This window comes from Desmodus rotundus, unplaced genomic scaffold (assembly GCF_022682495.2).
Source record: "Desmodus rotundus isolate HL8 unplaced genomic scaffold, HLdesRot8A.1 manual_scaffold_455, whole genome shotgun sequence".
NCBI lineage: Eukaryota > Metazoa > Chordata > Mammalia > Chiroptera > Phyllostomidae > Desmodus > Desmodus rotundus.
In genome coordinates this window covers 1-27,808 of record NW_026527539.1, presented here as the reverse complement: position 1 = coordinate 27,808, position 27,808 = coordinate 1, and the positions used below count along the sequence as shown (strand labels likewise).

Sequence of the window (27,808 nt, the reverse complement as noted above, 5' to 3'; positions counted from 1 at the left end):
AGTATTTTTATAAATTTATTTTAAAAAATAACAATTGCAATGACATCAATGATCAAATCACCTGTACTCCCCCTACTGCTGAGGGTAAAAGATATATAATTGGAGTCCCAAAGGAAAAGCAAGACATTATTATCAGGCACTCGATAGCCATAAAATGTTGGTCCAGTGGTATAGACGCTGACATGTTCAATGTATCAGTACAATTAAAATATATTCATTTACAATTATCCTGGGGAAAAAAGCACTCAAGAAGTGGAATAAGTATTCATTAAACCAATTATTCACACATCCATTCACTCTTTCTGCATCTAGAAGTCATCACTACAGTCACAAGGACAAATGAATAAAAGAACTTGTAGCAACAAATAAAGAAAAAATCCCAATCTCAAACACCCACGACGTGGGATATTACGGTGTGCTAAATTGGCCACAATAAAAAGGCCATGAGTTAGCTGAAATGCAATGACAAAATAACAACTGAAGCATTGGATTTTAAACAAAACTCAAATGCATGAAAAAATAATTCTGCAACAATGAGGTTGGTATTACTATGTACAAACTTACAAACACAAATAAACAGCATTTTAGAATTGCTATTGGCCTAAGTACTAGAAATCAAATCTGAGGAATTTCTTCCTCAACTCTGCATCTTAAAGATTCCCAAACAAACCAAAGGATATAAATTCCCCATTGTTTTTAGTAATCTATCATCTGAAAAATTTGGGGCTTACTGGATAAAGTTAACATCCGAAACTCATAAAAGAGCCAGAAGTTTCTAATGAGCCCACTAAAGAATCATACCCCTACCCCCCACTGGAAGCCAAGAGATAATCTGATTTCAGGAACCACAAATACTTCACTTCCTGCTTCATTTGCATAGCTCTATACCTCTTTTCTACCATTACAATGATTTCCCTTTGTGATGTTTTCTTTAGAGAGTTAAATTTATCTTTTCTCTCTTAATATAGAGTAAGATAAAAAAGCCAATCTTTACTCTTGGTATTTAAATCAAACCCAAATATTCCTCAAAAGAATTAAGCTTTCCTTCTTTGTTTCCAGAGTAGGCCGAAACTCTTCTGAAATGTCATCTTATTTCTACCAGGGTGTAACATCTAGAAAAGAAGTGAGGCACAACTCACTCCGGAAACTGTGGCCCAGTTCCTTACACTGCAGGCATCTCTATGTCCAGTATGTAACTTGTCCCCAGGATGTGGATGCAATGTGAAAACCTCCTGCACAAGGCCTGTGAAGGGGTGGGGGGGGCGGGGAGCAAGTGAAAACTGGAACCAAAGAGTCAGCTGCCATGGGAAGAATGCGAATGTCTGTCTTCTGGGGCCAGCACCGAGTGCTGCAGGAGTGCAATCAACATCCACCTCAAGCTCTGGCAGGTGAGCTGGAGAACACCCAGGTCAGCTTGATGGAACAGTGCTCTCCAGAAATTGTCAAGGACCAAATCTCATACTTCTCCCTTTCTGTTCTTAGTAAAAGGCTATAGTGTCAATGTAAATTATTCTCTTCATCTTAATGAATCCATCCCAGGCATCCATCCACTGAAGAATCATGCCAAATGACAATACATGGGTATATATACTACTCCTTCTTCTTCCAGACTGAAACACACACAAACCCTTCTGTTTTCCAAATGCTGTCACCAAGCCTATGATCAAAAAATCTCTAGTTTGGCTCTCTATGTAGGAGTTACGACCATTGTCTTCAGCACTTCAGCACAGATGTATTGTTTTGTTCTCTACTTAGGAAAGGAAGTTTTGAGTTCCAATACCTTCTAAATTGTCTTAAAAGTAGCTACAGTAGAAACTATGGTCCAGATGACCTGTCAACAGATGGACAAGCAGACAACAATTGTTCAAAGCTAAAAAAAGATTCAGCAATTATTATTTTTAGTGCTTGATTCTTTTATCATTCTATCCTCAGAATTAACTTTTTCTTGGCTGGAGTCCAAAAACACCAACCTATCATCTGGGCAGACAGAGATTCTTATTATTACCACAGATTAATGTATCTCAGAGAATTTATTATTTCCATATTATGAGATGGAACTTCCTCACCTGGAAGTCATCTCTGAATACAAAGTGTCCATTTACTTAGCCTGAGATCCCTCACCAGAGGGATGGATGGTGTTTAGATTCCATGGGAAGGACTGGGCTCCAGCTTCCCTGAATTCAGTTTAGCTTGAGAAGGTTGTTATTCTCCTCTGCTGTGATAGTTGGCTGGCTTTACCAGTCAACTTAAGTGCTGTGTGTGGTACTGCTGGGCTGACATGAGTCCCTTGCATCATCCTAATCCATGAAATGTCAATGTCATCAACAGTCTAAAACAGGTCCCATCCGGAGGGGTGAGAAAGGCTTGTGACTTCAATTTGCCAGACGTTGCTGCAATTATAATACTGAGCCACTTATTAAAAACTAAGTGGGTTTCTGTCCCATAAAAAGGGCAGAATGTGATCATCAGCGTCCCATTGGAAGAACTGATCAATTTCCTGGAACGATGGCAAGGAACATGACCTTAATCAGGTCCATCACATGGGCTGGGGTTAGGACACTCGGATGATCTGTGTCATTGCTTCTTCATCCCCTTGGTTTGGATCCTAGAGACAAAGAAAGCACAATAATGAGGAAAGTCCTTTACAAAAGCAACAGAAGCTCGAGGCTTTCACCACTTTATCACCAAGAGCATAGATACAGTCTTGCCAAGTAAACCAAAGGCCTATGTACAAGTCTGAATACATGGATTAAAATGCAGCTCCTTTAGGAAACAAAGAGACAATAAATCTTATTCTTTTTTCAAAAAAAAAAAAAAAGATTTTATTTATTTTTAGAGAGAAAGGAAGGGAAGGAGAAGGAGAGGGAGAAAAACATCAATGTGTGGTTGCCTCTCGAGTGTCCCCCACTGGGGACCAGGCCCAGAACCCAGGCATGTGTCCTGACTGGGAATCAAACCAGCGACCATTTGGTTTGCAGGCCAGCACTCAATCCACTGGGCCACTCCAGCCAAGGCGGCCTTATTCTTAAAATGATGAAAAATGCGGCCTGGCACTCCATTACTGAACACTCCGGAGTGTGTGTTGTGCTCTACCACAGTGTTTAAGTTTCCTTAGAAGTGGCTAAGCAAAAGATCAAGAGAAGCTATTATCATGCTGTATTTTTGTGACATTATTTTCTGTATGTATTTAAATGCTGAGCACTTAGCAGAGCTAAGTGACATTAGAATTTATTTACTTTAATACACTCACTTTGTTAACAGGTTATAGTGTAGCCTAAAGGTTACAGATAAGCCTGATGCCCAGATGGGGAAACTGATTTGCTAGGACTAGAGGCAAAATGTTAGTCAGGAGCCCAGCAAGGACCAATTCCTAAATCTCCTGGTACCCACTTAATATTCTTGCCACTAAACTCTGCCTGCTGTCTCTTACTTAAAACCCGCAGTGTTAAGACAAGGATTTGTCTGTAGAATCTTTTTGCAACTCTCCACAATAACCATCTTCAGTTCTTCCACACCAAGGCTCTACAGCCTCAGTCGGCACAATCCAAGGATGAGAGGAAAGATTTCCGTAGGTGGTAGGACTGGAACTTGGTCTTGATCAATGAGTGAGAACAGCAGCAGCATTTAACTGAGCTCTCACCATGCGCTAGGCTAAGTAGGTGCCTAATGTGACGTACTGCATGAAATTCCCACAATATTCCTGTGAAGTATCAATAGCATCCACTTTAAGGTTAATTAAGGCTAAAAGAGACTAAGTAACTTGACTGAGGTCGTATTGTTAGTTCACGGAATTAGGAGAGTTCCTGGCACAATGCCCATAGCTGGCATCTCTACATCTATATCCTGCAGGAAAAAGTAATGGGAAAGGAGAGTAGGAATTACTACAGGTAGTAATTAGTAGCGCAGGAGGTAGGAATTAATAGCGTAGAAGGAATCAGTGCTCGCATGTGGGGACACTGAGAAATCGCACTACGACTACTGAGAGGCACGAAGAAGAGCAGTAGCTTAGATGTCATACAGAAATAGTTTGAGTTCTGATGCAGTAAGAAATGAGAAATTAGCATGCATCCTTGAGCAGGGGCCTGACATTGTTATAAAAGCATTATCTTATAAAGACCAATATGACAATAGTGCAGGTGGGATGTAACAGTCATACAGAATGAAGTGTCAGTAAATGCGAGGAATCCATTAGTTCAACATACATTTACTGAGTGCTTGTTTTGGATGGGGCATTAGACTAAAAGCAAAACAATCCTGTACTCTCTACACAGCTGATAGCCTAGTGAAGGAGACAACCACCACACAGTTATGCATACAAAACACTTCAATTATTATTACACTCTAAAGAAGATACGGGGAAATAATAGGGTAGGAAAGACCTACTCTGGATAGGATGGGCTAGGGACAGCCTCTGAGATTTAAACCAAGTTCTAAATAATGAGGAGAAAGCCATGCAAAAAGGTGGGGAGTGAAAAGCTTTACAGATCAGCTATTTTAAAGATAAAGGTTCTAATGGCAGGAGAGAGACCAATAAACAGTGTAGCAAGAGCATAAAGACCAAAGACCAAAGAGGAGGAGAAAATAAAACCAGAGCTAGATCATGCAGGATCTGGTTTGCCAAGGTAAGCAGGAAAGGGTGGGGATAGAGGGGGTTTAAGCAATGCTGTGATGTTATGACACACATTTAAAAAAGATCACACTAAGATGTGAATAATGGACGAGAGGGGCACAAGAATGGAAGAGGAGAGATCAGTAGGCAGCTGTTAACACTAATCAAACCAAGAGAGGATTAGACTAGGCTGACAGCAGTTGAGAGGGAAAAAGGTAAACTGATTCAAATTTTATTTGAGGCAAAACCAAGATTCAGACAATTCTAGCTTTAGTGACTGGGTAGATGAACGTGTCACTTGTTGAGATGAGTGGTTGAGGCATTAAAATAAAAAAGAATCAAGAGTTTTATTTTGGATATATTGACTCAGAAATGCCAATACAATAAAATCAGTGGAATTAGATTAAGAACCAGTGTAAGACAGCAGTTACAGAATAAGTTCTGGAATTATGAGGTCTGTCCAGAAATTATCTAGCCATGTAATATGAAAAATAGAGATATTTACTGAAGAAGATATAAGACACAAGAAACATTGTACACAGGACAATGATGCCTCAGCCCCCTTCAAAGCAGGCACCTCTGGACCTCACATAGTTCTCTCAGCGTCTCTTCCACTGTTCAAAACACTCTGCGAAATCCTTTGTTGGACTCACCATCAGCTGCCCTGCCCTATTTTTCTGAATCTCATCGAAGGTCTGAAATCTGTTCCCTTTCAAAGGTGATTTTAATTTTGGGAAAAGTCAGAAGTTGCAGAGTGCCAAATCAGTTTTGTAGGGAGGCTGAATGACCTGGGTGATTTGATGTTTTGCTAAAAAACTCTGTACAAGACGTGATGCACGAGAGGACATGTTGTTGTGATAAAGCTGCCAGTCTCTAGTTGCCCACAGCTGCGGCCATTTTTGTTGTATCGCATCTCTCAACCGACGAGAAACATTGAGGTAGTACTCTATTAGCTGTTTGGCCTGGAGGGGCATACTCATGATGGACAATGCCCTCCCAATCAAAAAAAACACAACAGTTAACATGGTCTTGATCTTGCTGTAACTTTGCCACACCTTCCTTCTTTGGCTATGGAGAACCAGGCGACTTCCGCTGGGACGACTGGGCCTTTGTTTCTGGACCATGGCTGTAGGCCCACCGTTCATCTCCGGTTATGACCTTCTTGAGGAAATCTGGTTCTTTGGTAGTGGTTTGAATCAAGTCATGATCAACTGAGGTTCCTTCTGCTCTGGTAGCAGCAGCTGCGGAACAAATTTTGCCACGACACGTTTCATGCCAAGATCCTGCTCCAAAATCTCAGACACAGCAGTTTTTGGAAGCCCCAGATCAGCTCCTAGTTCTCACCGTCAGCTGCCAGTCTTTGTTGATTGCAGCCTGTGCATGTTCAACATTCTCAGGGGTTCTGCTTGTTGCGAACCTTGCGGAACATGGATCTCTCAACAGATTCTCGACCATCATTGAAGTGTTTGTGCCACACTTGTTGCTCTACTCAGTCGTTTTGAATGTGACAGCCACACAGTACACATGCTCATTCAATGGCATCTACCGCCTCCATTGACTGGTACAGTGAAGTCACTGTTCATGCATGTGCATTCCAGTCCACTCTCTGTGGCTGCCAGGTTACATAGATGTCGCACAAACTGTTTTCGTTATATTAACAATGGCTGGACTTTTTCCGGACAGACCTCATATACTGTCTGGGTTTGAATGTCACTTGTACCATTTTACTAAGTATTTTACCTAAGGCAAACTATTTAACCTGTCTAAACCTCAGATTCAACTGTAAAATGGAAAGGTAATTCTTAACCCTTGGGGCTTGAGGTTGCTGTAAAGATTCAGTGAGAAAAAATGCTTATAAAAGTATTTAACATAATGGCTGGCATATGGCAGTAAGTGTTAGCTGCTATTGTTCTTTGAAAATCAAGACAAGTGAAAATTTCAAGAAAGAATTAGTATTAATAATTGGCAAAGATGGGGGGAAAAGGCCACTGGGTTAAAGACGTTTAGTGCTTTAAGTCGAAAGTACACAATGTTGCATTCAATTTAGAGATTATGATTAGTCCTTAGTATCAAAATAGCAGAGGATAGTACCAAGGCTTCCACCCAAGAAATACAAAGTAATAAGAATGAAAGGTGTAAGTCTTCCTACCTGCATATGAGGACTATCCTTTTCCTTTGGAGAGAAAAATCGTCCGCCTTCACCACGCTTCCGTGCCATGGCATGACGGTGCCGAGACTCATGCAGATATTTCTACAACAAGAGAAATAAAACCACTCAACTACTAGCTGGAACCAGCATAGTTATCTAATACACAGAGTCCAACTTTAATAGTTTAGAAAAGCAGTGATCAAAGCCACCAGGGTAATTATGACTTTGAATTATGAAGAAAGCTTTGGAAAAAACACGAGATGGCTACTAACCATATATAACTATCATAAAACCGTGAATGCTATATGAATACAATAATAATAATAATAATAATAATAATAATAATAATAATAATAATAAAGACTCCCCAATGGTATCACGGAAATCACTACCTTCCTCCCAATATACATATCTTCTCCTTCGCTTCAACAGACCAAATTTTAGTTGGGCAAATGGTTACTCAGTAAAAACGCTGCAGTTCCTACCCTTATTGGCAGGTAAGTGTGGCCATGTAATTAAATATTTGCTAATGAGATACATAAAACTTCCTGAAAGTTTCCTTGAAAGAGAGCTGCCTTTTTTATTCCATTTGCTCCCCAGCTGGAGCATAAGCAGCTATCTTGGGCTACAATGAGCTGAGTAAGAATATTAGATAGAATAAGACAGGAGGAGAACGGGTCTTGAGGACTGTGGAAATGTGCTACTAGCCCAGGACAATTTATTTCTGGACTTCTTTTATGTAAGAAAAAATTTTTTGTTTAAGCCAGTGTTATTTTGTTTTTACATTTGCAGCTGCATATAGTAATAGCAAATGCTAACTAGCTATCTACCTACCTTTAATTGTTCAGAAGGTACTCAAGGAAACATACCATATAAAAGGTAATTAATTCCCAAAGTAGAGCCCTGGTATTCTTTTCCTACAGGCTTCCCAATGTTATACATACCCTTCTTTCCTTTGGAATTTTCCCTTCGGCCTCTAGTTTGGCCCGGGCTTGCCTCCTCTTAAGTATGCGGTGGTACTGTTTGGCATTCACATAGAGAGGCTCTTCTTCAAGCATCTCTGCTCCAGGTAGAGGGATCCTTTGGATAGCAGGCACAGAGCCAGCACCAGGTACCATCTGTGTGAAGAGAAAACCAGTGTATTAAGTAGGTACATGAAGTATGGACACAGGAAACAGTTTCTTAATCCCTATTAACTTATTTTCTTCTGAATGCTACCAAGAATAGCTTTTCCATGGCATTCAGTTAAACGCATTTCCTGGAGAAGAATTATACTAAATGCATTTTAAACAAACATGACACACGATTGTCATCGGGGGCCCAGGAGCTAAGAAACGATACAATTGGTCCAAATGCTTGTCTATGCATGACTCTATTTTCTAGCAATGTTTGCTGCCACCTAATGGTCCAGAACAATAATCATAAGACAATAAAACAGTACAAAGAAAAATAGGTACAAATTTATTAAGTGCTACTCAATGTCTATAATTATATAGCTAATTTAATTAAGTTACTATATGATTCTAATTTTTTGAAGCAAAGAAAAACAAAATACTGTACTATATGTATGAAGAAATAGGTCTCTTTTGCCTCACTCCCTTCCCAACTATAGTAACTTTGAGTGTCTGTATTGTTTCTTCCGGTAGTTTCCTCTACCTCCGTGTGAGCTTCTGCTACTCAATTAAGAGTTAAGAACTTACTCATTTTTGGTTCTATGTACTAACATCCTATTTCGACGGCTGAGGATTTACCTTTCACACACACCACCCAACTCTCCTCCTCTATCTTCCCAATATATTTATGTCACACATTTTTTGGTTTTTCTGATACAATCTTTCTAACTTTTAGTTTATTTCTTGTTTCATCCTAGAAACAATGTATTTTCCAATTGCCAAAGATCAGTAGTCTAATTGTCCCTTCAGTATTTGACTTCTGAGTAAGATCACATGAAAGCAGACATTTACATCTGGTTAAGCACTACTGTGTCTCCAGCACTGAGAACAGTGCCTGGCACACAGAAGGTCCTCGGAATAAATTACCGTTGGCTGGAGTGTTTATTGTACAAGTGGATGTCTGAAAGTGCCTTAAGGGTCAATCTCAGTTCTAAGAGGTCGACATTATAAACAAGCTTTATAACAGACATCAAAATGCCAGTTCAAGAACTTCTCAAAGACAAAGAGATATACAGGAAAATAAGTTACAGATGCGAACAGTGAGCTGAGGAATCAGTATTCTTACCATGACCATCCCTCCTGAATTGACCACATTGCCCGCCACTGGCAGTGTCACAGTGACAGTCCCTTGTCCACTGCTGGTTGTATTGGTGTTGGCTCCTGTCTGAACAATCTGTGCTCCTGCCAAACTGGCTGCTGGGATGGTGATCATGCCTGAAACAGGGACTGTAACTTTAAGAAAATAAAGCAAAAAACAGGCACACGGAAAGAAGGGAACACAGTTAGTCCCTCTTCTATCTGGCACACACTCATTCACCCTGGAAAAACGTACTAAACAGCACAAGGTGGGGGAAAAAAGCACTCACTCACTCTTTGCCTGGCTTACTATATAAAACCCATGTAATCGCAATCTCTGAAATTCTATTAACTGAGTTCCAGCTCTAAATAAATCTATCCTTAAAATGGATCCTTTCCTGAGCATTACAGTAAGTTTCCAGTGGGTGGTGAGACAGTTTGGAGGCCTCCCCTTTTACGGGTCAGTCTGACTGTAGCTATACTCACTGTTTTTGTACATATGAACAATCTGGAGATGTTATAAACGTATAAACCGTTCCTCCTAAACTGACGATGAACCAGTCAGTTGCAGGTCTAAGACTTAAAATTAAATCAAGCACTCCAAGACCCCAAAACAACCAACAGCAGCGCCTGAAGAGGTGTTCACCACTCTCTTCTCGAGCTCCTGCCAGGGCTCAGTCTAGCCCAGGCCCTCTCCTGAGTCCCGGGAGAGCGCACTGTCACCGCACTCAGTGCATCTGGTATACTGCCAAGTTCTGAGCACAGGTCAAACCTTTAGTCATGGAATCGGAGACGTCCTTTTTAGATTTAACTATGACAAACGCTTCCAAAAGCTCTTACATTCAGTTTGAGCTATCTCCTCCTCTCTCTGAAGTTCGTTCTCCTCTCAAGCCATACTTCATCTCTCCCTTCTTTACGCATGATCTAGTCCTAGCACATACCTCATGAGGGCTCTGCACTGCCTTTGTTCACATGTATGCCTCCTTTATTAGACGGCAGGCTTTTGAGAAGGAAGCTCTTCTTTCTCAGCAAAGTTCTACATACATAGCAGGCATACGTTAAGTGTTTTTTGGAATAAGTTACAGATGAAGGGGCCCTGAAAAAATATACCTAAGCAGCAACAATATGCCAAATGCCAAGCTGACTTCTAATCCATGTTCCCCTCCATCAACAAAGAAACTCCTATTTCCAATCTTCCTATTTAGAAATACCTCTTCCCAGAAAAGATTAAAAGCTTACATAATCCCTAGGACTAGTCTTAACCACCACTGTAGAGACTCCTACAAATGGAATCAATGTTGGTCATGTATTGGTGACAAGGAACCAACAATCAATGGAGACTTGAAGTCTTATTTGCTTGTTCAAAAATGTGTCATGCAGAGGTCACCACGAAATTTCTGAAGCATCATTTGCTCAAGGGATGAAAAAGATGCCTCCCCAAAAGTAGAGAGAAACGAATGGGCACACTTACCTTGCTGGAGAATGGTGCCGTCAGCATTGACTGGCTGATAGACAATGGTCTGCCCTTCAGCAGTCTGTGCTACCTGCTGCCCCTGGACAGCAATCTGTTGCTGCGTCTGCAGGAAATAAATCATGACACAATTTAACAGATTCTAAGACATCACACACAAAAGAGACCGTGTAGCCTTTTTCTTAAAAAGTTATTTTTGATGGTCTCCTCCTCATTTCTCCTACATATGAAACACTAGGCTGAGCCGGCTGAGCCTTACCCATCAGCTATGCTCCTGTGCGCACAGAGCTAGTGGGATTACCTGAGTCTGGCCTGCCGTGACGGCTGTCTGGGGCTGCTGGATGATGATCTGCTGGGTTTGGCCCTGCTGGCCCTGCACCTGCACAGCCTGCCCACCCTGGATCTGGATCTGTCCAGGTGGAACGAGCTGTATCTGTGGGAGACAACACAGAGAAGATTAGGACTCTGCTGACATGGGCCTCTCTTGGTCCCGGAGTGTTAGTGACCCAAACTCCTCTACAGAGTGGAAAATGCTGTGAGGAAGGGAAAAAAGGCAGAAGGCTTGCTCTGCTCTTATTTGTGAGAGATTAGTGTGTTCTCCGCTCACGAAACAATGGGGGAATTTTGACTACTGTCTGGATGATATTAAGGAATCAATGTCAGTTTTTTAAAGATGATAGTGCTGGCATGGTCGTGTTATTTTTTAAAATCATGTTTACTTAAAAACACGTTCTGAAGTATTTTTTACAGATGAAACGGTATTTCATATATTCAAAATAATTCTTGAGAGAGTAGGTAAACGCAGATGAAACCAGAAAGACTGATTATGTGTTGGTAACTGCTGAAGACGGGTGTGGTGATTCACCACACCACTCTCATTTTTGCCTAAATTTTTTATAACAAAATGTTGAAAAAAAAATAAATTAAATCACTATATAAAACTGGTGACACTCCTTACAGAGCATATTTTATAAATTTCATATAAATGGCACTATATTGTTTCTTGTTATAATTTATTATTTTTTAGTCAACATTGTTTTCAAGATACAGCCCGTTGAAATAGAACTGGTTCATTCATTTTTCTTGATGTAAAGAATCACGTTAAGTAACCACACTATAATACATTCATCCATCCCTGTTAAGACTTAGGTTTGGTGCTGTCTGTGGTGTGTGGCATCCTCTAGGGGTCCTGGAACACGTCCCCCGTGAGTAAGGGGGACTATTATAGTTAAATCAGTTTTTCAAGAAAATGTCTTTAAGAAACCCCTCTCTACCCCATAGATTAAAGACAATTCTCCTGTAAAGAGAATCTAAGTTTCCCAGTATGCTTTTCTTACATTTAGGTATTTAATCTACTAACAACTTATTGTAATTATTTTTAATCCTGAAGATGTTTATTGATTTTAGAGGTGGGGGAGGGTAGGAAGGAGGGGCAGAGAGAAACACAGAGAGAAAGAAACATGGACTGGCTGCCTCCCACACGCGACCTGACCGGGGACTGAACATGCAGCCCAGGTGTGTGCCCTGCCCAGGGATCGAAACCACAGCCTTCTGGTGAATGGGACAAGGCTCCAACAGAGCCACCCAGGCCGGGCAAGTAGTTCTGTGTCTACTCTGAGGTAGAGATTGATTTCCTTTTTCTGTATCATTCTTTTTTTAAAGAAAAAATTAGAATTCACATACATTATATTAGTTTCAGGCGTACAACGCAGTGACCTGGCAGGAGTATACACCTTATGAAGTGATCACCCCAAGTCAATCTAGTAAACTATCTGTCACCACAAAGTTGTCACGACACTGACTGCATTTCCTGTGCCATACATCACACCCCCCTGACTTACTTTGTAACTTAAAGTTTGTAATTCTCAGCCCCCTTCACCTTTTTTGTCCTTCCCCTGCTCCCCTCCCTCTAACGACCATCAGGTTTGTTCTCTGTACCTACGTCTTTTTCTGGTTTTTGGACTCCTCATGTAACTGAAATTGTATTTGTCCTTCTCTGACTTATTTCACTGGGCATAATACCCTCTAAGTCCATCCGTGTTATACATGTATATCATTCTAAAACCACTTCTTCACTATTATTTTATATTATTTTTCAATATTCTTCAATCTATTTCTTGGCTCTCTACTCCAGTTCCCTTGTTTGTATCAAGCCAGGGATCTTCACCTAAAATTGTATGCCAAATTTTCCATGTATCTGGACATCTACACCTTTGCTAAGAGGGCATAGGTTCTCACTGGAATTCTAAAATAGACAATGCAATATAAAAAAGGTTAAAAAGTATTCTTATAAAATAAATGGTTATTCAAAAAACAATAATGAGAAGCAACCTCTTATAAAAAAAATCGGTATCTTAAGTATTGTAAGAAAGGCTATGGAATCTTACACCTAGAGCCTTATATATGTTACAAGAAAATAATTTCACCAAGATGGTTGATTAGTTACAGTCCTGCTTGGATGGAGAATATAATAAATCACCCTGTCAGAGACTCTTAGAGTCATATACATACATACATACATATATTAATTAATCAAATCCCATAAAACCATAGAATTTAGAGCTGAAATAAACCCTTGAAATCACCCGATATAAACTGCATTTTCAGATGAGAAAACTGACAATCAAATGACTTGGCCAAGATCCAAAAGCTTGTCTAATGGCAGACCTGGGAATGAAAAGCCAGGTCACTGTACCTCGAGCACACTGTTGCAAGCATTGTATCACACTGTCTCCATTCAAGAGTGAAAAGGCAGGCATGACAAGGGAGGGCCAAAGAGGAGGCAATGAGAGGAACAACAGAAATGAAAAAGCAGTGTAAAACAGAGTAAAGTACACATACTGAAATATATTTAAAGCCTCATACACTTATTCATGGAAAAATGTAGAAACTATTTTTAATCCTAACCACAACTCTATTGTGGCAAAAATATGTGAACAGCTTAAAAAATTCTCCTACCCCTTATCCGAGCAATCCCTCCACTCCAAAGAAACTGCTCTAAGAATTAATTCAACTGAAAAATAAAACTATCATACTCAAATAAATTTGGAGTACCCTTACCTATAAAAGCAAAAATAAATGCATAAATGAAAACAAAGAAAAAACCTTAAATACATTTTTGTAAGCTGCAAGTTCTGATTCTTCAAATTGATTGACCAATATGAAGGAATTTAAAATAAGAAAATTAGCCCTGGCTGGTGTGGCTCAGTGGACTGAGCACGGCCTGTGAACCAAAGGGCTGCCAGTTTGATTCCCAATCAGGGCATGTGCCTAGATTGTGTGCTGGGTCCCCAGTTGGGGGGTGATCCAAGAGGCAATGGATCCATCTCTCCCACACTGATGCTTCTCTCCCTCTTTTCCTCCCTCCCTTCCCCTCTGTCTAAAGATATATAAATAAAATCTAAAAAATAAATAAACTTACTTAAAAAAATTAGATGGAAACACAGTAAATTAAAAAAAACCCCAACACAACTACATGCATGGTACAACCAGGCTCGAAAAATATGCATAAAAACACACTGCAAGAAAAAGAGTGGGGCAGGAATTCATAAATTAAAAATATTCAAGGGACATTCCATCCAATTTCCATGTGTGAACATTACTGGTGCCTTGGCTAGTACTTTGCAACTTCATTGTATTACTTGTCTAATTGCATATCTGTTTGAAATTTTCATAGAAAACAAAGAAGTCTGAAAAAAAAGTATGCATAAAAACTAGAAGAGAATATGGAAACATTAAACATTTGATTTATTGACCTTTTTGTTTTTTTCTTTTCCTAACTTCCTATGAGAAATACCATTTATTTTTTCAATTTTTTTTAAAAAATTAAGTATTTAAGGCTATAAATGTTGCTCTGAATATAGTATTAGGTGTGTGTGATGGATATGGACTGAAATATTTTCTTTTTCATTTCATTCTTGCTAGATAACTCAATTATTAATTACATGGAAAGAAAAGAATAACATTTCTGAGCAAAAACAAGAACCTCTAAAACAGACTATAAATTCCCTTCCTCCCTGACTAGAAATGCCAACATAGGTCACCCAATGAATTATTTTCATTAAACTAGATTCCCATCTTTTTATATTCTTTACATTGATTCAAAATCATGCCTAATGTAGGTCTTACCAGAGATGTACAATTTCTGTCTAGTCCTGTTTTATCAGGGGTACTATATACAGGCGGAATATCGACTAAATGCAAACAGAAGGTAGGAAGCAATTAAATGCAACAGTACCAACTGTCAGTTTGTAATAAATTATTCTTTAAAAACCTCTATCCTAATATCCTGTCTGAACACTTTTTCATACCACTCACCTGCTGCAAACCCTGTGTCCCAGATACAGGTACTTGCATGATGGTTTGACCTTGTCCACTAGGGACAGCCTGGACCATGATGGGTTGGCCAGTTGATGTGATTAACTGACCTCCACTGACCTGCACCATTAACGGCTGCCCCTGGACCTAGAATGAAATAAAATAAAAACAATGAAATAACATAAGACACAAAATGGGTTTTACTAAAAGACAATCACTGGAACTATTTTGTCGCCTTGCTAAAGGGGTAGGGAAAAAGGTAGGAGAGATCCTAAGATAATAAATCTCAAGTCCTCGTCCTCAAGTTCATTCTTCTTCAAGCATCTACGGTATCTTTGACTAAAGGCCAAGTTGAATGCTTTAAAGTCAAATATAATGGAGTACATCTACTCTTTGTAAGTCTCAGTACATATAAGGCATTTATCACCAAATACAGGCTAAATCCAAGAGAAGCATTTAACCAAAATGTCAAGACAATTTGCCTTTTTAGACTAATATCCAGCAATGGTCTCTAGTAAGTGCTGAAGAGGAGGCAATGGGAAGGGTAGGTGATGGTGGTGATGATGGGTAAGTACAGATTCTAAATAACCTGAAGGGAATAAATCGAACTGTATCCAGCAATGACTCCAGGAGGCAGGGTAGCAAGCTGCTCTAGAATCTTTTGTGGAAGACCCTTTCTCCCCAGTTTCTCAAGAATAAGTGAAATGTACATCCTTTGCCCTCTTCACCTTACTCTGGGAATTCTAGTCTGGTGCCTACTAGTAAAGGAGCCCACTAGTAAAACTGCTGAGAAATATTTTCTGGTCAGTTTGCAGTATCTGGTGGAATTCTTCACACTGGACCCTGCCAATGCCTGCAGTTATTTTAACTTTAACAGAAGCAATGACAAATATGCAAATTACACAGAGCACTCAAATATACCAAAAAACTCCCAACTTTCAAGCTCCCATAAACAGAATACTCTAGAAGCCAGGACATTGTAAGTGCTCTGTAACACCTGGAGTCCCAATACAGAAATACCTAATAACTAACAGAATGCTTTCTAGGAGCCAAAAAGAACCCAGGCCATTTTAAAAGTTAAATGGAATGTTCAACAGAATAGCTAAAAGTCAAAAACTTTCATTTTCAGATTCTTTGTTTTGAGAAATTACTTGTAATATTACAAAAGAATATTTATAAGACTAAAATACCCATTCTTAATGCTAGTGAAAGAATGTTCAAATAAAGTTAATCACAAGATCAATCAATTATAGAGGAATATAGATATTAAGTGTACCAGAATCTGGAAATATTCAAAATCCTAGCTTTTGTCAAGCCATTCCTTGAGGAATTCCACTTCAATATTAAGGACTTTACAGTCTGATTCTATGCTTCCTCCTTCCCTCACTTCTCCACCCCAAGTCAAATCCCCTTTGCTACACCAATGTCTGCAGCGTGTGCTCTATAAGGAAAGAATTTTTTCAGAATATTTATTGCATGAATAACTGAAAGAACTACTTAAAATTCTCCAAAATAGTAAGACCCTTAAGGAATGGTTTCCATTATTTCCATAAAGTGTTTCCATTTCTTTTAAATAAGATCTACAGAGGTAGGGAATACAAGTTTTAAGGCACAACTATTAATGATTTTCTGGCTATTCACCACAACCTCTCCCCTTGTGGACATGTTGTAAGTGCACATAATACCATTTGAGACTCCAAGGAGCCCACTGTATTACAACACATAAATGATTACAAAGACACACGCATCAAACAAAAGCCATACAGTTAAGAGCATGTTACATTCCCATTCCACAAGTGGTTAACGACAATATTTTACATATCAGTAAGGTGAAGCAAGCATGAAAAACATGAATTACAAGCTGAACTCTGAGATTCAAATACGGTTAGGGAGAACCTACAAGTTCAGGTTCTTTCAGCTAATTTATGTTGGGAATTGGCTGTACATCATCAGTACACAGCATGGGCAGCAGATGTGGGGGTGGGCCCAAAAGGTAAAGTAAAACAATTACAATAAGGGGTAGTTAACTACAGAATGTTTAGCGGCACTAGTAATCAAGTGAGATGCTGATTTTATATTCTACATCTGACTTGGAAACATTTCCATTAAATAGAGGAAAAAATATAAAGCACCCAAGTCTTGCCAGTTTCTCAAAAATATGGTAATTTTAGTAAAAGTAACCTGGAGACTCAGAAGAGACTAATGCTTCTACCCCTAATTTTATGTAGGAGCTGGTCAAAATATCAGCCCAATTTAAGACATTTAACTTGGACAACATAGTGTCAGGGGACTGCCTGGTTTAAGTAAGAATCCTCACAGTGGCTCTAACACCTAAGACCTACGGAAAGCAGACCCCACTTGTGTCCAGCCTGGAGGGACAGGATAATCTCTGCAGCTGATAAAGATAGGTTGTCTTCTCCCGGGAACCAGTAAAAGGCAGCGGTTAGGAGATTAACAAGATTTAGTCATTAGATAAAACTTGCCAAGTACAATGATTATTTTGCAGCTGACTTGTCCTTTTAGTGCAAGAAGCACAATCTAGCTTAGCTAATATGCATATATTTTCTTCTCTACTATTATAATTCATGAAATTTCACCATGCAATTTGATACAGTTTGAGCTCTAAATAAGTTCTAATGTCACTTGTAACAATTCTTTCCAAGGCATTCCCAAAGAAACACACTAGCCAAATGCTGTTTCCAGAAAATTCATAGTAGAATCACTACGTGACTTGGCATGAAACGTTAGAAAACTGGCATGTTATAAGCCTCAAAGACAAGTTAGCATCAAAGGCATGCAGCTGGCTTTGCCATTCCTCCTTGAGATCCTACCACACACAGCACCAGCCATGAGGAAAGGGGAAGGAAGTTCATGCAGTGCTTACAGAGAATCAGAGAGGGCACCACTACCTGGAGGGTCTGGACTTGCTGGCCTGAGGCGGATGCCACCTGGGCCTCAGTCTGCAACTGGACAGCAGTGACACCACCCTGCTGCTGAGAACAGGAACAGGAAGAGCTTGAAATGTGTCAGGAAGGAAATGTATGGTTCAAGACAGGAGATCGCCTTACCTCTTATAGAAGGAGTTTCTTTCAACAGCCCCACCCTACACAGGACTTTCAAATTGTATAGACTCCCTATCCTGAAGCTGTTTTGTAGAAGGTAGCAGAATTAAAGATATTAGATAAAGATATTTGTCCCCAGAGTGGAATCAAAACATACTTCCACGACTCAAAAATGTCAAAAACAGTTGTCATCATTAACACAAATTTTTTAATGCAGACCTTCCCTCTAGAAATAGGCATTTGGTCCTTCTGCTTACAAAGTTATTTTAATGCTCTTTTTACTTCCTCAAATGATTTCACAAGAACAAAGGTTTTAACAGCTTTGAAGCTACAATAAAGAATTTCTGGAGCTCAAATGCAATCACCAGAAAGCAAGAACAAAGCAATCACTGTGAACCAAAATCATTTTCATGAGGTCACTGCTTCCATGTCCCAAAACTAAGATTACTTACACTTAGTTGGACTACCTTAGAAGCAATTTTCAACCTAATTTTTATGTCCTGTAAAGTTAAGTTCTAACAGGACAATCACTCACTAGGGCATTGGTGTGAATGGAGGACCCTTTGTGGAATCCCCTGTACAAAGAAGGTAGTTGAAGGAAGCTGCCAGAGCCACACAGCTGGTGTACGGAAGGAGTTTAATTACTCTCTTTATCAAGAGTAGCTCCTTCCCTTAATCATTAGATAAGACAACTCACCATCGAAACTTCCTCTGACCTCCCTGCTAACTACTTTTCTGTATTATCTAAACTCCATTTTGGAAACAAAATATTCCCCATCTTGGCCTAAGATTAAATTGATACCTAATAACTTCTTTTATTCTAGGGAGGAAAAACAAGTGAAGTTTCACTAAAATCAGATATAAAGCATCAGAAAATGTACGCTCTGTATAAATTAAGAAAACAACCCATTTAATTAGTAGTAAACCAGCACCAGGGAATTCCTTTCTAATATGTGCTTATCCAGAAGAGTAGCTGTCTAAATACTATCCTTCTGGTAAACTAGGACTTTTCAGAGTAAGCACTGTGGTGGATCAAATCCAACAACAGTGAATTTCTTAGCAGCTGACTATCTTGGTTTGTATACTGTGGCCAAAGCCTTACTAGATCACACACTAGGTTGATCAAGAAGAGAAAACCAAATTGAATCCAGAGAAAACCAAAAACTCCAAATATCCATCTGAAAACAAACTAGGTGTTTTGACTTTTAAAAAGATCCAAGGGTCAATTTACTATTAAACCAGGTTCCCATGAAGAGCAAATTCTCAGTACTCATGGACTGGATACAAAGTTCTGAACACAGAAAACAGGAGGGAAGTCACAACAAATTCAGTCTTCAAAAAGCACTCAGCACAGGTCATCAGACCCATTATTTGTAAGATCTGGTACCTCTCAAACAATATCCCAACTGAGCAGCGCTGTTGTCAGCTCCACTGCCGTGATGGGTAAAGCGGTCTTACTTTCATACCTGCTGCTGAATCTGCCCGGCCTGCACAACGATCTGCTCTGTTGAACTGGTGCTGTTTGCTGTGTACTGCTCCATGGCCCCTCCAAGCTGAGATCCCGTACACAGTGGGTTTCACGCTGGAGAGTCTGGAAGACTGAGATGCACTCCTATTAGAAATGTTGAGACAATAACAAGAGTGGCATTTGTCAATAAAGGCCTTGCCAGATGATTAACCTTGATAACTTATCACTGTACTTTGCTATTTCTTATGTTTTAAAAATGCTTTTAGTCACGTCATTGGCAACCTAACTTTTCGATACTAAAAGAGCAACACTTGCACGTTGGAAATACTCACTATGTTGTCGAGTCACTTTGTTACAAGGCTTACATAACAGATTTTTAAGTCTGCACATGTCTTTAGAGAACAGTTTAATTTATAACGCATATTGGTTGCCTGCCACATGTTACTCTAGTTCCCTACAATAGTAAGCAATTTTAAACTCCAGGGTTTATTATTTAGTAAGTAAATTACCCAATCTGAAGCCAAATATTTATTTTGTTTACCAAAATCTCCATTAAGTGGAACTAAGAAAGAAAGCGCTAGCATAGATTTAGGGTCTGCATTCTAATCCAGAGCTAGAAATAAAAAGGAATTGCCATATACTAATGGCAATAATGATTATTTACAGATTAGATATAATGAAACATTTTAGATGGCTACAATTTTCTCTAAAAAGAACTAGTTTTCCCCAGTCTTGAATATGAATGCTTAATAATATGCCACCCTTTACTGTATAATTTTAACTTATTATAGCAGTTTTCAAATATATACAAAAGTAATGAGACCATTATAACGAACCTCCAGAGCCATCATCCACCTTCCACCATTCTCAACCCACAGCCAATCGTGCATCTCAACGACTTTCCACCCACCCCTGGGTTTCTTTAGAGCAAGCCGCAGGCACCACATTATCTCCCCAAGTCCACGAATATCTTAGCATCTATCTCTAAAGAGTAAGGACTCTTTCGTCTTTATCATTCTACCACAATGATATTGTGTCTCTCCAGTATCACTGATAATATTAAGAACTTATTAAATTAATATCAAATAGCTAGTCAATGTCCAAATTTACCATTCTTATACACTTTAACAATTGAATACTCCTTTTTGAAATAAGGACACAATTAGGTAAATTGAAGTGATATTTGAGAACCTTGAATAATGACTTGATTAAAAAATGTAAGGGTAATCACCTTGGAAATATGGGGGAGGCACAGGTATACAAACAAAATGCAGATGAACATTTTCCCTCAATTTTTCTCTAGAACTTTATAAACTCTAACATTTGAATGATAAAATTAAGTGAGCTAACTAAGCTGCACATTATAGCAGCAAAGCATGGCACCCCTCTCCATAAATCTGCACATGGTGAATGAGGTGGATCACTTATAAGGTGTCTCAATATTGTGTGAAAGAAGACAGTAAAATATATTCAAGTGCATGTCCAAATATTTAGGAGGAAGTGTACTGATGTCGAAAATTTACTTGAAAATACATCAAAAAAATAAGATAGATTGATGAATGAATGGGTGTAAGAATGAAGAGATATCTGAAAAGGCAAGTATGTTACTGTACCATGTTAATAGTACACTCTAGGTGGTGGGTACACTGATGTTTATTGTAAAATTATTTTAACTTTACTGTAGGTTTGAAAATTTTAAAACCAAAATGTTGGAAGAAAAAAATTTAACAAAAATTAATGAAGCTGATCACTCACAACTAAAACAGTAGGTGGTGCATAAGTCATAAATGAGTGACAGGATGACTATGTCATCACAGCATCGTGCATCTGGTCACACGGTTCTCCGATTCACTACATTTGCTCTAATGGGAATACCAAACAAATATCTAGTTTTCATTTGGATTCACATATAGGCCGGCCAATAAGGAGCACACATGATCAGGAAGGCAAGTAAGTTCGATAGTTACTTTCTCATTACACACTGACAATGGGGCACTCTGATCTTTACGTCAGCCTCTTCTGAATTGGTTGACTGAATGGGCTCCAGGAGATGGCAGGAACAGTACAGATAATCAGGTTTTCAACTAGACTAAGTGACTCTGCCAGGGGAGTAAAAAGTCTTCCCGAAGTTCTATCTTGTGTCTAACTGTGGTACACATGATAAATATGTACAACTAAAGAACTAAGGGTCACGATACAGAAGAGCATATGTGATTTCACTTACATAAAACTCTGAAAGGACAACAGTAATCTAGAGACAGAAAGCAGATCATTGTTCCCTGGGACTGGAGGCAGGTGGGGAGGGGAGGGAAAGTGGGAGCTTGACTGGGATAGAGCACCTGGACCTTTCTGGACGGATGGAAATGTTCTGGATCTTCACTGTGGTGGTGATTCCATAGGTGTATACATTTGTCAAAGTTCATCAAAATGCAAACTTAAATAGTTACCCTTTGTATCTAAATTACATGGCAATAAAGCTGATTTGGAAATCAGGATCATGAAGGAATGTCTTCTATATTTCAATACTTCCTCCACCCCAAAACCCCTTACCGTATGAGATTCTTTCCTGGACCATTAATTTCCAGATACCTTACTCAAATAGCATAGGAATTACTAATATATAGGTCATGCAGATTTTAACTAATATCCCATAACACAAATGCTCCAAATGAAAAACATTTAAACCCACTATACTTCGCAGGGTAAAAAAGGCGGCAGCTCCAAATCTAGCAGCAGTTCTGTCACATTAACGTGAAAGTGACTCAGCCTGGAACACTAACGTTGCTACTGGTGGATGCTGTAACACAGCTGGCTTCCGTGAAGCCCTATGTTCCTAGCACAGTGAGCTTCAGTTAGCAGAACCGCAACAAACCCTGACATTGTCTTTCCTCAAGTGCTTCTCTGCCCGGGATTCTGACAAAATTAACTCATCCAGATTTAGTCCGTCTAGTTCTTGCTTCTAACTCAACGTTTTGAATGTTTTTTTTTTTCCCTCATAGTGTGTGTTTATTCTGGCTAGCAGGAAAATTTGCTTCTTTCCGCTTCAAGGGGTAAGTCCTGGAATGTAGCTGATTACTAGGAATCCATTTTATGTGGCCTCACATACATTTTAGAGCTAAAACTTCCAGAAAGTCAACTATAAGCATGTGAAAAGCCCTCAAAATCACTACATTTGATAATCACTACCAGGTAAAGCCTAGAATAGTAGCGTTTGAACTTCTTTGACCACAATTCATACTAAGAAACACTTTTATTACAAGTCACTATACACATAACATTAAAAAACTGAAGCCAAAGTTTCATGAATACTTTTATAAGATACATACTTTGGCATTTTCCAATTTATTACAAAAAATCACCATCATTAACCCACTAAGTTGACTCTACAACTTAACAAATGGGTCCTGATCTTTGATGAAAGACTGTAGAGCTCTCCAGCTTCCTCACTGTCCAAGGAGTTTCTGGATTAGAGTTCCTAATTTGCTCCTTTTCTCCACTAATGATGTACCATGTCCCAGACATTGTCCTAAAGGTTTTAGAAATAAAAAGAAAACTCTGACAAAGATCCTAACTTCAGAGGCTTTGAGTTTAGTAAAGGAGTAAAAATATGTACTGGAACTTATGAAAAACAAAGTAATAAGGAAATCTGGAGAACAGACATTTCTTCCAGCTAGGGATAGATAAGTCAAGGAAGACTTTAGGAAAAGGCGGCAAGGAAGATTTATATGTGGTGACGAGTGGAGGGGTGGAGTACCCCCAGTGAAGAACCAGCATAGAGACAAGGACACAGGCCCTGGCCGGGTGGCTCGGCTGCTTAGCGTGTCATCCTGACACATCAGTGTGGTGGGTTCGATCCCCAGTCAGGGAACACACAAGAATCAACCAGTGAGTGCGTAAATAAGCAGGGCAACAAATTGATGGTTTCTCTAAAAATTAATAAAGATTAAAAAAATAAGACACAAACATTTCAGCTTATGAACAGCAGACTAAAAGACTCCACCTGTCAAGTGAAAGGTAAGAGGCCAGACTCCTGTCTCAAATTCCAACCAAAGTTCTTCTGCAGACAGATGGGAGCTTTAGGTGTTTAGCAAAAAAGCAAGCAGACTGTTAACTGTCTTTTAGAAAGTCTAGCAAGTGTTTTCCCCATCTATAAATGTGGATAATAAGATTAAAGAACACTGAGAACCAAGACGGTGGTGTAGGTGGACACACTGCGCCTCCTCACACAACCAGAACTGACAGAAAATCGAACGGCAAGGAAATCCGACACCAAGGAAATAAAAAATAAACATTCATCCAGACCAGTAGGAGGGGCGGAGACGGGCAGCCAGGATGGAGAGGACTCACGTTGCTGTGGTGGGACCGAGACTGGCGGAGTGTGGGACGAACGGGGCAGGCAGTCCGAGCACTAGCAGACCCTGCAGCCCCACATTCGCGCAGATAAACCGGACGAACGGCGGGGAGTGAAGCAGACCTCAGAACCCAGGGCTCCAGCACGGGGGGGTGGGGGGGGGGGGGGGGGGGGGGGGGGGGGGGGGGGGCAGAAAGCCTCAAACCTCTTGATTGAAAACGCCCGTGGGGGTTGGGGCAGCAGCAGGAGAGACTCCCAGCCTCACGGGAGAGGTCGCTGGAGAGACCCACAGGGGCCTAGGGTGTGCACAAGCCCACCCACTGGGGAACCAGCACCAGAGGGGCCCAGTTTGATTGTGGGTAGCGGAGTGAAAAATTGAAATCCAGTGGAGAGTGGAGCGGGCGCCATTGCTCCCTCTCAGCCCCTCCTCCACGCACAGCGTCACAGCGTTACCCCACCCCAGTGAACACCTAAGGCTCTGCCCCTTTAAGTAACAGACGCACCAAGACAAAAGAAAAAAAAAAAAGGCCCAAATAACAGAACACTTCAAAGATCCAGAAAAAATACAGCTAAGCGAGGAAGAGATAGCCAACCTATCAAAGTTCAAAGCACTGGTTATCAATATGCTCACAGACTTGGTTGAATCTATTCGAAAAACAGATGAAAAAATGAAGCCTATGCTAAGAGAAACAAAGGAAAATGTACAGGGAACCAATAGTGATGGGAAGGAAACTGGGACTCAAATCAACGGTGTGGACCAGAAGGAAGAAAGAAACATCCAACCAGAAAAGAATGAAGAAACAAGAATTCGGAAAAATGAGGAGAGGCTTAGGAACCTCCAGGACATCTTTAAATGTTCCAACATCCGAATCATAGGGATGCCAGAAGGAAAAGAGGAAGAACAAAAAATTGAAAACTTATTTGAACAAATAATGAAGGAGAACTTCCCTCATCTGGCAAAGGAAATAGTCTTCTAGGAAGTCCAGGAAGCTCAGAGAGTCCCAAAGAAGCTGGACCCAAGGAGGAACACACCAAGGCATATCATCATTACATTACCCAAGATTAGAGGTAAGGAGAGAATCTTAGAAGCAGCAAGAGAAAAGGAGACAGTTACCTACAAAGGAGTTCCCATAAGACTGTCAGCTGATTTCTCAAAAGAGACCTTACAGGCAAGAAGGGGCTGGACAGACGTATTCCAAGTCATGAAAGGCAAGGGCCTACATCCAAGATTACTGTATCCAGCAAAGCTATCATTTAGAATGGAAGGGCAGATAAAGTGCTTCTCAGATAAGGTCAAGTTAAAGAAGTTCATCATCACCAAGCCCTTATTATATGAAATGTTAAAGGGACTTATCTAAGAAAAAAAGATAAAATATAGGAACAGTAAAAATGACAGCAAACTCACAGTTATTAACGACCACACCTAAAACAAAAACAAGAGCAAACTAGGCAAACAACTAGAACAGGAACAGAACCACAGATATGGAGATCACATGGAGGGTTGTCAATAGGGGAGTGGGAGGGGGAGGGGGGGAAAGGTACAGAGAATACGTAGCATAGATGATAGGTGGAAAATAGACAGGGGGAGGGTAAGAATAGTGTAGGAAATGTAGAAGCCAAAGAACTTATAAGTATGACCCATTGACATGAACTATAGGGGGAGAATGTGGGAGGGAGGGGGTGGGCAGGATGGAGTGGAGTGAGGGGGGGGAAATGGGACAACTGTAATAGCATAATCAATAAATATATTAAAATAGCAAAAAAAAAAGATTAAAGAACACTAGATTAGGAGTTTATTGAAACCTACCAGTTGTGTGACCTTAGTAAATGTGATTAGAAACACAAGCACCATATACACTGCAGACCTACTCTATGTGCTACGGAATGCACTAGGTGCTTCACATAAGTAAAAACTTTACTTCTGTTATTATTTCTTATTTTGAGAGTATGGCTGGTAAAGCTTGGGACAGTGAAGGACAAAGGGCAGGCTTGGGGTAGAATAAGCAGCAGAAAGAAGCAAGCCACGCTGGGCTGCTGTTAGCTCACTGCAAGGTCAGAGAAAAGGGGGCCTTGGAGACAGATTCAGGGGTAAGTGCGGGGTGGGAAGCTGCCTGTTTCGAGTCTCACCGGGACCCTGAGAGTTTAGGAGAGAAAAGTAAAGATGCGAGGGCACGCGCCAAAGAGCCCACTAAGTAAACAATGTTCAAGTCCTAGGGATATCTCCCTTTCTCCCCCCACAAAAAGCCACTGTTATGGACAAAACCCCACCAGTCAGAAACTTGTCTTTCCAATCTTACAAAATATTCTTTAAGATGTACAAGTGCTTTCATCAACGGGGCTGTCCAGCCTAATCTCTAACCCCTACCGCCTACTGCCTTTATTCTATCTTCCCCCTCACGGACACAGCAGTCTGGTGCCTCTGCCCAAGTTCTCCTCGCTAAGCACTGCTCTCTCCTGTTAAGAGGAAATCCTATCATCCTGGGGTCAATCAAAAGCGTGGCTGTATTACTAAGCCTCCCACCCGGCTGTTGGTAGCTCAGCTCACATACCAGTACTGTACTTCACCAAACTGACCTTGGCCCCGTTATAGCACTACCCACTAGGTACTGATGAGTTGTTCACCTGTCAATCTCCCCCAGCAGGGAAGGCTCTTATTTACATCTACCCACTCCCTCCCCATCACATAGATTGATGGCCTGGTACATGTTACCTGCTCCATACCCGGTTGTCAACAGATTTCTTATCACCCTAAGGAAAGCCCCCCAATAAAAAAACTAATATGGAATTAGAAAGTGTACTAGAAAAATATAAAACAAGAAATTGTTGTCAACTGAGCCAATGAATCAAGCTTGACACGTTCAAAGTTAAGACAGAAAGGTGAAAGAAAAGCGAATTGTACATTCTCAAGGGAGGGAGAGTTCACAGTATGAGCAATGGATAGAACTAACGACATGAAAAAGCAAGCTGTGCACCCTCCAGGAGAAGGATCGCCAACACCTTGCAAGGTTCTGAGAGTGAGATTCCGAGCACGGGTGGACTGGCCTTAGCGCCCGGGCAAGAAAGGGGAGACCGGTTGCTTGGGCTCCAAGACTGAGGTGCACGGTTCTGCCTGGCAAGCGGGGCGGGGAAGGAGAGGAAATGACGAGCCAAAAGGGGGTGGTAACGGCGCCCGCCCGGGAACCCGGGCTGAGCCTAATGTAAGGAGGGGCCCGGCGGAGCAAGGGGAGTGGGCACACGGGCTCACTCCCAGCTCCCCCTCCAGGGAGACGGGGCCCAGCAGAGCGCCGAGGCGGGGACGGGCCAGCCCCCTCTCCTCACCGCACTTGGGGCCCTGTGGCCGAGGTGCGCATCTTTTCCAGGCCTCCCTGCAGACCCTGGAGGGCTGCGGACAGACCGACACGGCTCCCGAGGGCTGGGGGACGCGGGTCCCCCCGGGGGGGGAGGTTTCCCGTCCCGAGGGTCGGAGCATGGAGAGTGCAAGGGCAGACTTTTGGGCTTAAATACGAGGCTGGAACGACCACGAGGAAACCACCGAGGAGGAGGCGTGTGTGTACCTGAGTGTAGGGGTATTCGGGCAGGCAGGCCAGTCATTCCCAAGCCTGAAGCCAGAGAACCTTGGCCTAAGGGTTGGGGGAACCGGGACGCATCCCCAACTGGCACTGGCACCGGCACCCTGTAGGAATCTAGACCCCGAGGTGCCTGCCCCTGGGGGCGCCATTCCTGCGCGGGATAGCCCCCTACAGGCCTTGGCCGGGAGTGCCCCGCGGAGCTCGCAGGCTCTCGGCCGGGGCCGCCTGCCACCCCACTCGGCTAGGCTCAGCTCGACTCCCCGGGCTCGACGGGCATCTGGGCCTCTCCTGAGTGGTCAGCGAGACCCGCCAATCGGGGCGCTGGGGCCGGCTCTGGGCCGCTGGATATTGGCTCCTCACACTCACCGTGCCTCGCTCCCCCGGTTCGCTGCCCGCGCTGATTGGCTCCAGTACCGGACTCCGAAACCCAATCAGAGGCCCCAGCCGCCGCTGCCGCCGCCACTGCCGCTGCCTCGCAAAATGGCGAACCTGAACAAAGGGGAATCGGGCCTCCCTCCAACCGCCTCCGCGCAGGCGTCTCTGCGACCACGCCCCCTAACTCC

The 27,808-nt window shown here is 41.3% G+C and overlaps 1 protein-coding gene across 8 annotated transcripts; it reads right to left on the bottom strand.

The window, feature by feature from the left end:
• NFYA (nuclear transcription factor Y subunit alpha) lies at positions 1-27,802 on the bottom strand. Of its 8 annotated transcripts, none has more exons than XM_045193060.3 (10): positions 27,612-27,802; positions 19,324-19,469; positions 17,702-17,788; positions 14,796-14,942; positions 10,780-10,911; positions 10,479-10,584; positions 8,997-9,145; positions 7,703-7,876; positions 6,759-6,860; positions 1-2,605 (listed from the first exon to the last, which is right to left on the bottom strand). In XM_045193060.3, the coding sequence occupies exons 2-10, from the start codon at positions 19,396-19,398 to the stop codon at positions 2,552-2,554; spliced, it is 1,026 nt and encodes a 341-aa protein (XP_045048995.1). In that variant the 5' UTR covers positions 19,399-19,469; positions 27,612-27,802; the 3' UTR covers positions 1-2,551. The 8 variants fall into 8 exon arrangements, with proteins under 8 accessions (XP_045048995.1, XP_045048994.1, XP_045048991.1 ...); XM_045193059.3 differs by having other exon boundaries at positions 8,997-9,163; positions 17,705-17,785; XM_045193056.3 differs by having other exon boundaries at positions 8,997-9,163; positions 19,324-19,456.
• Positions 27,803-27,808: the final 6 nt, after the last annotated feature.